The sequence below is a fragment of the Seriola aureovittata genome, chromosome 22, assembly GCF_021018895.1.
Source record: "Seriola aureovittata isolate HTS-2021-v1 ecotype China chromosome 22, ASM2101889v1, whole genome shotgun sequence".
NCBI lineage: Eukaryota > Metazoa > Chordata > Actinopteri > Carangiformes > Carangidae > Seriola > Seriola aureovittata.
Window position 1 is genome coordinate 14881218 of NC_079385.1, and position 13228 is coordinate 14894445.

Here is a 13228-nt window from a genome sequence, read left to right on the forward strand (position 1 = left end):
TAAGGCGAAAAAGTCATAAAAAAGTCATAAAAACGTCATAGTATAGTAAGGCAAAAAAAAAGTAAAATAAAAAGTCAAAAAAAAGTCATAAAAACGTCACAGTATAGTAAGGCAAAAAAAGCAATTTAAACGTCATAGTATAGTAAGGCAAAAAAAGTCATAAAAGCATCACAGTATAGTAAGGCAAAAAAAAAGTAATAAAAACGTCATAGTATAGTAAGGCAAAAAAAGTCATTTAAACGTCATAGGATAGTAAGGCAAAAAAAAAGTTTAAAAAAAGTCATAAAAACGTCACAGTATAGTAAGGCAAATAAAGTAATTTAAACGTCATAGTATAGTAAGGCAAAAAAAAAAAGTTACTTAAACGTCATAGTATAGTAAGGCAAAAAAAGTCATAAAAGCATCATAGTATAGTAAGGCAAAAAAAAAGTAATTTAAACGTCATAGTATAGTAAGGCAAAAAAAAGTCATAAAAACGTCATAGTATAGTAAGGCAAAAAAAAAAGTCATAAAAACGTCATAGTATAGTAAGGCGAAAAAAGTCATAAAAACGGCATAGTATTGTAAGGCATAAAAACTACATAGTATAGTAAGGCATAAAAACTACATAGTATAGTAAGCCAGAAAAAGTCATGAAAACGTCATAGTAAAGTAAGGCATAAAAGAAAAAAGTCATAGTATAGTAAGGCAAAAAAAAAGTCATAAAAACGTCATAGTATAGTAAGGCGAAAAAAAGGTTAAAAAAAAGGTTAAAAAAAAGGTCATAAAAACGTCATGGTATAGTAAGGCGAAAAAGTCATAAAAATGACATAGTATAGAAAGGCGAAAAAAAGGTAAAAAAAAAAAAGTCATAAAAACGTCATAGTATAGTAAGGCGAAAAAAGTCATAAAAATGTCACAGTATAGTAAGGCGAAAAAAAGTCATAAAAATGTCACAGTATAGTAAGGCAAAAAAAGTAATTTAAAAGTCATAGTATAGTAAGGCAAAAAAAAAGTTTAAAAAAAGTCATAAAAACGTCACAGTATAGTAAGGCAAAAAAAGTAATTTAAACGTCATAGTATAGTAAGGCAAAAAAAAAGTTTAAAAAAAGTCATAAAAACGTCACAGTATAGTAAGGCAAAAAAAGTAATTTAAACGTCATAGTATAGTAAGGCAAAAAAAGTCATTTAAACGTCATAGTATAGTAAGGCAAAAAAAAAAAGTCATTTAAACGTCATAGCATAGTAAGGCAAAAAAAGTCATAAAAATGTCACAGTATAGTAAGGCGAAAAGTCATAAAAATGTCATAGTATAGTAAGGCAAAAAAAGTAATTTAAACGTCATAGTATAGTAAGGCGAAAAAAAGTCATAAAAACGTCATAGTATAGTAAGGCAAAAAAAAGAGTAATAAAAATGTCATAGTATAGTAAGGCGAAAAAAAGTCATAAAAACGTCATAGTATAGTAAGGCAAAAAAAGTCATAAAAACGTCATAGTATGGTAAGGCAAAAAAAAAAGTCATAAAAATGTCACAGTATAGTAAGGCAAAAAAAAAAGTCATAAAAACGTCATAGTATAGTAAGGCGAAAAAAATGTCCTAAAAAAGTCATAGTATAGTAAGGCAAAAAAAAAGTTTAAAAAAAGTCATAAAAACGTCACAGTATAGTAAGGCAAAAAAAGCAATTTAAACGTCATAGTATAGTAAGGCAAGAAAGAAAAAAAGTAATTTAAACGTCATAGGATAGTAAGGCAAAAAAAAAGTTTAAAAAAAAGTCATAAAAACGTCACAGTATAGTAAGGCAAATAAAGTAATTTAAACGTCATAGTATAGTAAGGCAAAAAAAAAAAGTTACTTAAACGTCATAGTATAGTAAGGCAAAAAAAGTCATAAAAGCATCATAGTATAGTAAGGCAAAAAAAAAGTAATTTAAACGTCATAGTATAGTAAGGCAAAAAAAAGTCATAAAAACGTCATAGTATAGTAAGGCAAAAAAAAAAAGTCATAAAAACGTCATAGTATAGTAAGGCGAAAAAAGTCATAAAAACGGCATAGTATTGTAAGGCATAAAAACTACATAGTATAGTAAGCCAGAAAAAGTCATGAAAACGTCATAGTAAAGTAAGGCATAAAAGAAAAAAGTCATAGTATAGTAAGGCAAAAAAAAAGTCATAAAAACGTCATAGTATAGTAAGGCGAAAAAAAGGTTAAAAAAAAGGTCATAAAAACGTCATGGTATAGTAAGGCGAAAAAGTCATAAAAATGACATAGTATAGAAAGGCGAAAAAAAGGTAAAAAAAAAAAAGTCATAAAAACGTCATAGTATAGAAAGGCGAAAAAAGTCATAAAAATGTCACAGTATAGTAAGGCGAAAAAAAGTCATAAAAATGTCACAGTATAGTAAGGCAAAAAAAGTAATTTAAAAGTCATAGTATAGTAAGGCAAAAAAAAAGTTTTAAAAAAAGTCATAAAAACGTCACAGTATAGTAAGGCAAAAAAAGTAATTTAAACGTCATAGTATAGTAAGGCAAAAAAAGTAATTTAAACGTCATAGTATAGTAAGGCAAAAAAAAGTCATAAAAACGTCATAGTATAGTAAGGCAAAAAAAAAAGTCATAAAAACGTCATAGTATAGTAAGGCGAAAAAAGTCATAAAAACGGCATAGTATTGTAAGGCATAAAAACTACATAGTATAGTAAGCCAGAAAAAGTCATGAAAACGTCATAGTAAAGTAAGGCATAAAAGAAAAAAGTCATAGTATAGTAAGGCAAAAAAAATGTCATAAAAACGTCATAGTATAGTAAGGCGAAAAAAAGGTTAAAAAAATGGTCATAAAAACGTCATGGTATAGTAAGGCGAAAAAGTCATAAAAATGACATAGTATAGAAAGGCGAAAAAAAGGTAAAAAAAAAAAAGTCATAAAAACGTCATAGTATAGTAAGGCGAAAAAAGTCATAAAAATGTCACAGTATAGTAAGGCGAAAAAAAGTCATAAAAACGTCACAGTATAGTAAGGCAAAAAAAGTAATTTAAACGTCATAGTATAGTAAGGCAAAAAAAAAAGTAATTTAAACATCATAGTATAGTAAGGCAAAAAAAGTCATAAAAGCATCATAGTATAGTAAGGCAAAAAAAAAGTAATAAAAACGTAAAAGTATAGTAAGGTGAAAAAAAGTCATTTAAACGTCATAGGATAGTAAGGCAAAAAAAGTCATAAAAGCATCATAGTATAGTAAGGCCAAAAAAAAATGAACAAAAACGTCATAATATAGTAAGGCAAAAAAAATGTCATAAAAACGTTATAGTACAGTAAGGCGAAAAAAATGTCATAAAAACGTCATAGTATAGTAAGGCAAAAAAAAAAGAAAAAAGGCATAAAACGTCATAGTGTAGTTAGGCAAAAAAATTCATTAAAATGTCACAGTATTGTAAGGCCTAAAAACATAGTAGCGTAACGCAAATGTCATAGTATAGTAAGACACTAAAATACAAAAAAAAAAAAAAAACTTCACAGTACATTAAGGTATAACAACACACTATGATACTGCATAAAAATGTCATAAAATACATCATCGTATATATAGTAAGGCAAAAAAGGTCATAGTATAGTGAAATACATTTAGTTTAGTAAGGCGTAGAGAAGAAGTGTTGCTGTCATAGATAAGGATAAAGATGTACCGGTATCAAATATTAATTGTACGATTATTTGGCCAAAAGTATTGCTGTTAATGGTATTATTATGATAACAATAAAACTTTCCTGAAACACTTCTATTAGCACTAAAATTCAAAAACATTGCTTCACACCATAATCTCCTTGGATTTTCTTAACCAAACAAACAAAAAAGTGAACTGTATATTGCAGCTTAGTAGGACTCTACTAATGAACTAAGAACAAATACACTTACACTATCTTAAACAAAAGCAGGTTGGTCTGTAGATTCTATGAACCCATTGCATTGTTTGGGTATTTGTTCGGACACATAACCAAACTCATCAGTGACCCTTCTACATACTACAGCATTTTTGATGAGGATCTGAACTGTCAATAAATTGATTTTCCACAAATGTCTGCAGTATGCAGGAGTCTTCCACATGAGGATTCTTTAGCTTCTTACACACAATCAGAGTGAGGCGGGCCAAGCACGCCTCCCCGGAGATCTATGCAAACAGGCCTCATCAATCAGCCCAGTGTGTAAGAGACTGCAGGGACAGCAGGACCGAAAGGACGCTTAACAGATAGAATATCCACCTACACCTCTGCCACAGCCTCTGATGGGCAGAGACTCACACGCATACAAAACACAAGCATTTCAGGATAATCCCAGCTAAAGCCAAACTTGAAAATAATGTAAAGGAGCAGGGATGAAAGACTGACGAATCAGAGCAGAGGGATGAAAATTATGGACAGATTCCAGTGCAGATGGAATGCTGGTTAGGATTGGTTAGAAGCAGATACAGAAAAGCTAAATTTGAGTTCAAAAGTTTTGAGAGTTGAGCAGTGACATTAGAGGTTAAGGTGAAAATCCATAACAAAGACAATTCTTTTATTCTTCCTTACTAAAATGTTGTAATGTGTATCAGTCTTAGGAAGAGCATCAAAGTTTATCATGAAAAATCGACAAGCTGTAGATGTTCATAAAAATGTTATCATCTATTCTACAAGGTGAACTTCTATAAGCCGTCACAATTCTTCAAATCCAGACGGTCAAAAACACCTGTGAATTTCAGTTTAGGATGGATTTTCCCTTCAAACTGTGGTGCAGCTGTGGGGCAGTGATGCTTACAGATTTGCGGATGTTGACGCGGGGTTTGGGGACAGGTTTGCTGGGCTTGCTGTCGAAGCTCTCGGGCAGTGTGGACGACCCGTGGCCACTCTTTCTGGCCTGCAGAGCCAGCTGGTAGGCCACCTCGAAGGCCTGGCCCAGTGTAAGGATGATCTCATACGCCAGGTTCTGACAAGAGGAGATAAGGTAAACAGGAATGAGAATGCAATATAACAAGTTTAATGAATATGATATTTGCAGAAGCAGTGTCAGTACTCACCACATCAAAAGCAGTGAAAACGTGGCAGTAGTGGTGACTGGACTTGAGGTCTTTGGTGATGTATGCAAATGTAGACAGATCCTCTGGATCCTGAGCTGCACATGAGATGTTACGAATCTCATGCTCTGCTATGATGTTCTGCAAGAGAGAGGAAGAGAAAATGAAGACAGAGGAAGACAGATAAAGCTGTGGAGAGAGAGATTGTTGATTATCTCCATTGATCCACTTTGTGGAAAAACAAATCTGATTTATTCTTCATCTCATTTCACACACCGCAAAGCCATAATCACCATAGCACAATTTTGGTTCAACAGTTTTCTGGAGTCACTGAGTTGGAATTTGTCCTGTGGTAACATCGCGGAGGAACACTCAGACTTTGTGTTGAGTTAATTAAAGCACATCTCAATGCTGTGAATTATAGAACATCAAATCTACAAAAGAAAGCTTTAGTGAGGTCTAACATTAGGAATTTGCTTTGAACTAAATGAAGAAAATAGTAGGAACATTTTCCTGATACATAATAACAACTGTCCTGATTTTCTGTATCTTCTTTATCCATACATATATACATAATAATACAATGACAACAACTTAGTAATACAAATAAAAAAATCCAAGTGTACTTTTTGAAAAAGGGCAAACAAGGGACAGAATACATTTTTATTATTTTGCGTTTAAAAGGAAACGGTACTTTGAAGGACTACAATTCAAAACCTTACAATAAAATATGGGTCCAGAAATCAGTGATTTCTGATCAGTGATCAGTAATCTTTCACCACAGGAAAGATAAAAGGAGTCACATAACATACAACAGATAAAATGCCCCTTTAGCCACACTGGGTCATCTTTGTATCATCTTTGTCTTTAATTCTATAAAAAAGATATCGGCCTATTGATTGTTTTTCAAAAAGTGAGTGTGAATTCCACTTCCGATATTTCTTTGTGCACTGGGACAGCAAATACGCTAAGGAGAGAGAATAGTGACTATTTCCATTAAATGTCCCAGAGAGGTGAATCCAGGTAAAGCCACTGTGCCTTTTGATTTTCCTTTTCAGTGTGCTTTATACCTATACTTGATTTGCTACCCTCATTATGATTATTTCTTCCCATATATCATTCTCTCTTTGGTACATTAGTTACAGGAGGATCTGAGAATTTGGAAATAACTGAAAAGTAGATTTTGCACTGGGGCATGTCTCTGACCAGACAAAGCTCGCCTTATGGCCAAGTTAGAGGCAGCACCGGTGCATTTAATCCCATATCTGTGTTGTGTAACATGTAGAGCCAATAGAAAACACAAGAAATGATTTTACAGGTAAGAGTCACCAGCTGCACCTACCTCTACCCTCCCATCATAACTGCATTGGGCCCAACTTAATTGAGTCTGTGCTCTGTGTAGTGCTGCCTGAGGAAGAGCACTGAACTTAAAATGTATTATCTGTAAATTATGCATGTGTGTGTGCTTTGTGCATAACAGAGGCTTAAATAAATACATTACCTTTTTGCAGACGGCTTGTAATTATCTTAAAATAGTTTCTCACTGTGCCACCTTTTTACTGACCTGAGGTGGATAGGATCCTATTGTCTTCCAGGTAGCACACGACTCAGTACCTGATATGAATATATGCGACTCCTCTATATGCGAGGTGTCCAATAATTGATTCCTTTGTGTGAAATAAAAAAATAAACACTTTTTTCTGACTAAGATGACCATGCGGACACACACTGGGCACCCATCACACAAATGTCACTCTCAATGGAGAAGGAATGAGGTGATGATAAACTGTGAAATTGCTTTTTTATAACATTAAGACCTTGAAAGTTGTTTATGAACTTTTTAAACACTGCAGTAAGGATTTAGTGGACTGGTAGTAGGCTGTTATTGATTTCCCTTCAAATTCAGCTTATTTATTCCATACTCATTATTGCCTGTTTGTGTTGTCCTTCGTTCACACCTTATTAATTTTTACACCATATACTTTTATGTCTGTCAGGCTGCGGGCGAAGTAGACATCAGTGCTGCGATGCAGGGTAGACCTTCTGAATGTCACTGATGCTCATGTTCAAAAGCCTGACCTTTCATGTGTTATTTAGTAGGCGTCACAGGAAGTGAGCCATGAGTGTTACCTTATTTGTGGCATCGATGAACTTCACTCCTTTGTAGGATACCGAGAGTACAATAGTCGGCACTTTCTTCATCTGTTCTGTCGACTTCTTGGAGTGCACATAAAACAAAACATGGAGACAAAGAGGAGAGAAGCAGCAGTGACTTTGAGGCATTTCACACATAAATTACAAAACATAAGAATCAGTTGCAGTATTGAACTTTCAACGCTCGACTGTTGAAAATTTTAATTAGTCCCAGATTAATGAGATTTGGTCGGCGGAGATATCCGCTGAATTTAATAACCTTTTAGCTTTGCACAAGACTTAATCCATGTCTCTAAAGCTGCCTCAGGTCTATAAGCATGTAAGGAAAAATAATGAAAATATAAACAGAACTTGAATGAATAATAGAAGCACGAGGTAAATGAGCAAATTGAACAATAACTTGATTACCAAGTCATCTCCAAAGGTCAAGGGTTGTTGGTTGCCTCATAAAAAAACAGCTGCTTCTGGATTAAATTAAATTAAATTTCTAAATCCAATCAAATGCAATGCTACAAATCCAATAAATATGTCATCTTATAAACCATATCAGGCTCCTACAGCATATCTCCATTCATTCTTTTTAATTACATACTGGCACTATAACGTGTCTCAATTACCTATATTTGAACTCATTATACAGTGAGGTGCAGTGGAGAATCGTGTGATTTACAGCGACGTCAGCGTCACCACCCTCCTATCTGTCATTCTACCTGTCAAAGGCTTTAATATATTCAAAGAAATAGATGTGAGATGAGTTTCTTTCTTACTTTCTCGCTTGTCATCTCCTTCTCTCACTTTCCATATTTCTATCACACTTTCCTTTCTTTCTCCCCCTGTTGAATCCACTCGCTGCTATCCATTCCTTATCTGTGTCATTTCTTTGTTCTTTTCTTTCCTCCCTGCTCAGAGTGTGTTGCTGCTGCAGTTCGGCCCTGTCAGGATCAGGTAGTTCTGAAAAGCTGACAAAGGCAGAGTTGCCTGGCTTCACTGGCAGCTAGAGGCTGTGAAGTTGGGATTTAAACATCCACATCTACCTCCAGAGCAGAGGGATGGAGCGAGAGATGAAAGGAGAGATGCTAGGAAGAGGAGCAAGCAGGTAAAGGCGGAAGGTACGTTCACACAGTAATAAAAGCCAGAATTACATAATGTGCATCTTATTGCACTTAATTACAACCTTGATGCACAAAAAAATGTGTGTCAGACTGAGGACATAGAGATGTGAAAGATTGAAAGAAAGATGCCCTCTGATGTGGAAACATAAATATGAAGACGGAGGGGAGAGAAACAGAAAACGCTGCTCATGAATATTACAATTTGTCTTCACACTGCAGCAGCACAGGATTAAAATGAGAGATATGAACTGAAGGCCAGAGGAGAGAAAGGGAGTCAGTGTTAAAATATGGAAATGTAAAATATGGAAGAAATGAAGTAGGAAGCAGGACGAAAAGACATGGACACCAAGAGACTGATAATGCCAGAGAGTAATAGAGAAGGAGAGTAAGAGAATGAGTGAAGAGTGGAGTGACACAAAGCGAGAGGAAGAGATATGGTGATTTAAGGTAAAAGGGGGATTGTGGGGTATCAAGCCACTCAGGCATGGATATTAAAAATAAATCCCTCAATACAACTTAATCCACAGTCATGATATCTTAAATTTCTTTAAGTTCTAGTGAGTGTGAGGGCACTCAGACTGTGAGACTTTGTCCCAGATTTAAAGGTCCAGTAAGGTTTTTTGAAAAAACCCAATATAATAAAGCCACAAGCACTGACACATGTGCTCATGTTGAGTGGTTAAACACTGGAGGGAGTTTGGCTCATATTAAAAACGTTATGTTATAAGAATAAGCATAATCAACTGGTCCCATATTGACAAGATGCCAAATTTCCGCAGTAAACCTGCTAAGTGAAATATTAATAGCGCCAATTATCAGGTAGCCAAAACTACAAAAATAAGACCCAAGTTGTAATAAAATAGAAATTATGTCCACGTAGATGAAGTAAAGTTTGGTAGGCTGTGCTTTACCCTCATTTTGGCACAAGCATCTTGTGTGGACTCGGTCCCTCTCAGCTCCTTCACCAGCATGGAACCCAGGTACTGTGGAGAAGACACAAACAAACATGTTTAGTAAATACACAGGGTATGTAGATGTATGTCAGCGTCAGGGTATGGCTGTGTGCAAAACCTTTCAGCTGTATTAACCTCCCAATCTCTGATGAATGCAAGCATTGGTTTGTTGAAGTGGTTGAAATGGAAGGGCAACTGATTCAGATGTGATTTTTTTGGCAGATTAAGATCAATGCTGAAATTTTAACAAAAGCTGGGCCTGTGTTCTTAGAAACATGCCCCACCAACATTCAGTTCTGTGAGAGCCATTGATTCCAATGGCCCCTTCCTTTCTTCCTATCCCACTACTTCCAGAAACCATCTTTGAATTTTCATTTTGGTCTCAGCTACACACCTGTAGTGGCCAAGTGTCTTGCCTGTTTCTTGCCTGTCTATTGATGCTTTCACGTTGACAAAATCTGTCCAAAGACGGACAGACGGACAGACAGACAGACAGACAGACAGACAGACAGACAGACAGACAGACAGACAGACAGACAGACAGACAGACAGACAGACAGACAGACAGACAGACAGACAGACAGACAGACAGACAGACAACACCCGTCATAGTACTCAAAACAAACGGGAAACGTGTGGAAATTGCCAACATTGTTGGCGTGTCTGGTCCCGGCTGATTGGAGGAGAGTATGTAAATTTCATGCTCAACACAACACACCCCCAGAACTACAGACTCATGATACTGCCAACTTCTTTGTATCTGTATAAAACAACACAACAATACAAACTCTTACCTTAGAAGACCACGAGAACCATGTGTTTTGAAACCGCTTGAATACAAACAGTTTTTTAATACAGCTGAAATATTTTCATTGGCTTAGTGTTTTTGTTTTTATTGTCTTTTAGAGATGTAAGTGTGTTTGAGTTTCCAAAATTAATTATGGAGTATACTTCTCTGTGACAAATATCAACTCCATTATTTCCGATACTGCGAGTAATTTATGAAAACCGTGTTTACATTCAGCGGTACTTACACAGGCCTTCATTAAATGCACACAGAAAACACAGCAGTGATTACATCAACCTTGAGAGGCTCCTGGGGGGATGTGAACACCAGAGTCTGTCAGATTATTCCATCTGGACATGACTTTGTGGTCAGACACTCTCCACACGTAGTATCTGATTTAATAACAAAGCTACTAATGGTGACAGTGTTTTACAGGGACAATGTTTATGTCAACATTAGAGCACTTAATGGGTGTGACATCCACCACCTCACAGTGACCTTCCAGCTTAAGGAAGGGGCCTTATTCCCTTAAGTGGGACCTAACAAGGCTTTTAGAGAATTAGAAGAGAAATATTTACAGCTTATTTTATCTCATTTGTGCGACTCTACAGTACATGACTGCAAAATGAAGGATCAAAGAATTGAATATCAGGATTTATCTCACATTTGATTACAGAGGCAAAACAACCTTTTGGTCCAATTGCTCTGCTTGATGAATTACTTTTTATGTAGCACAGACTGTGACTCAGTTAGGGCGTCTGGTCCTTGGTGGATCACAAAGAGGTCGTCTGGGCATGTTAATGTATTAGCCTTGATTCAAGCGGACAATGTTAAATCACTGTTATGGTAGGGTTACTGAAAGTTATCCTAGGAATTGCAGTACAATTGCACACAAGAGCAGCTTGTCTTAGATGCAGTTAATACGAAGGTACAAATGGAGAGACCAACATAGCCACAAACAGAGCGGCGCCGAGAGAATGGCTAAAAAAGCAGTTCAACGCAGTCATATATTATGTTTGTATCGTGTTTCATGACCAGGTTTGAAATAGAGAGAGACACAAAGCAGGAGATTGTAGACAATTTATAATGTCAATTTCCATGGTATCAGAGATTGAATGGAGCTGTGTTGAAAAATTTATAAAGGAGCTAAAATTTGCACAAAATAGAGGAGATGATTCCTCTTTTTATGAAGGGACTAATGGGGTATAAGCCATTATTCTTTATAGTTTTGAAAACACAATCTGCACTAGTCACAAAGGAATAGACTTGAATATTTGTATATTGGATGTATTGTATCAACAGAAGCTTCTAGATTACTATGATCTAGATCCCAATGTTGAGATAACATTGGCTGTTAATGATGTGGTGTGTGATGATTATGTTAGAATGACTGCATCGGTTTTACTGGAGATCGATTTGTAATAACTTCAGCTAATATTTTCAAGCTGTAGTTGTAAAGCTGACATAATAAAGTTACAATGTCATCTGAGGTGGTGCTGAAAGTGGAGGAGAGGGTTTTGTTTATTTGGAGCCTGAGATGAAAATGAGAACAGTGCTGATACATCCTTTATTCTGTCCTTTTGGCTTATTACCATCCCCCTCTCTCCATTAACACAAACACAATACACTCCTCTCTTTACTCTCTCCCTCTCATCAGTGTCTTATCCATCTAATTTATTCTTATTCACTGACCATCTTGCCAATATTCACACTGAGTGTTCTACCTCTCCCTCTGTTGTGGCTTCCGCTCATTTATCTCACTTTCTGAGCTTTCTGGAGCCCGTTGTCCTGGGACAGTGAATGTTAGAGATGTTTTCATAAATGGCTCTTTGAAAGCACCTACATATTTTCCCTTAGTGCCCCACCCGTCGAGTGTTCCCACCCATCTACCTGAAACACATTGCCTGCGTAGTTGTACATCTGTCAGAAGCCCAGTGGTCCACGCTGTTGCTATCAATCTTCTGAAGGGGAGAAAATTGAATTTCTCATCTCTCCGTTGTATTTGTTCAAACTTGAAATTGCGATCTCTCTCCATCTCTCTTTTTTCCTCTCCTCCTACTCTCTCTTACTTAATAATCTGGCTCATACCCACTCCATGTCTTCATCAAAGTGCCTCAAAACCATTCAGAATGTGCATTCCTGAGATACCAATTACATTCCCTCTCAGCGTTTCTGAGAGCCAATGGCATCTCAAATAGCTTTTCTGCAGTGTTTTACCTAAGTAATCATTGCAGTTTGGCTGCTGAGCATGTAACCAATCAAAGCTGCAAGGCTGTATCCGTGGTAACGTGAATATATAACATCCTTTATGTAACTGGAAAAGGTCTAAATTTACCAAAGTGCTGAGAATAACTGAGTGCAGTGTTGAGAGAAGGTGAAGCTGAGGGTCATTGATCTTTCATATTATCACCTTCAGTGTGTATTAAAAACGTGCAAGTAGAGCTGAAATGATTAAAATTGATTCATTGACAAGTCAATCAGCAGAAGATGATGGTAACAATTGTGATAATCAATTAACTGTTGAAGTGTAATTAATTGGGCACAGACATGTAACAAACAGAATTGTTCATTGCAGCCACACACAGTTTTGAACTGTGAATGTGCATCGATATAAGAGTGAAGTGGTAAGAACTCACATAGGCTTCATAATCACAGGACTGAAAGATGAGCTTCTCGGGATGATGCTGCCAGTACTGCACCGGAGTGGACGAGGTGGCCTCGTTTGGTGGACGCAACGTGATTGGCTCGCACCACTCGCCTGCCTGAAACAACAACCAATCGCACGTTAGGATACAAACTAGATCACACAAGATTACAAGAGGGGACACGACATCAAGGCTTGTGCTATGTATCCCATGTTGACATGACTCGTTGGCTTGAGTTTAAGTTCATAATGTAACAGCTCTCTTGACTGAACATGAACATGCCTTCAAAGGGACACGCTTCGGAGAACATCCAAGAGGAAATTAAACTTGAATGAATTATGCTTGGCTTCTAAATGTTCCCATACTTTAGCTCAGTTTAAGACTCTTTGCTGCTGCTCACCGCTTTTTCACCCAGTGAGCTTTCACCTTTTAAACAAAGGAAATACCTAAATCCTATCTGCATACTTCTCAAATGTCTGTGGATAACAATTAAGCCTTTTTTATGGTCTTTCGTTTTTTTGTAAATGAAACCAGATGATTTGTTCGTGAGGAGGTAT

At 36.2% G+C, this 13228-nt stretch overlaps 1 protein-coding gene across 5 annotated transcripts in view; it reads right to left on the bottom strand.

The window, feature by feature from the left end:
* The window catches only part of anks1b (ankyrin repeat and sterile alpha motif domain containing 1B), a 215992-nt gene that overhangs the window by 17908 nt on the left and 184856 nt on the right, over positions 1-13228 (bottom strand). For 4 of the 5 annotated variants that reach the window (XM_056367039.1, XM_056367041.1, XM_056367042.1 and 1 more), the window contains 5 exons: positions 12663-12788; positions 9198-9269; positions 7151-7237; positions 5024-5161; positions 4765-4932 (listed from right to left, as the gene is read on the bottom strand). In XM_056367039.1, the coding sequence (XP_056223014.1) occupies positions 4765-4932; positions 5024-5161; positions 7151-7237; positions 9198-9269; positions 12663-12788 (591 nt within the window). The remainder of the gene's footprint in view (positions 1-4764; positions 4933-5023; positions 5162-7150; positions 7238-9197; positions 9270-12662; positions 12789-13228) is intronic. The other variant, XM_056367040.1, reaches the window with a different exon arrangement.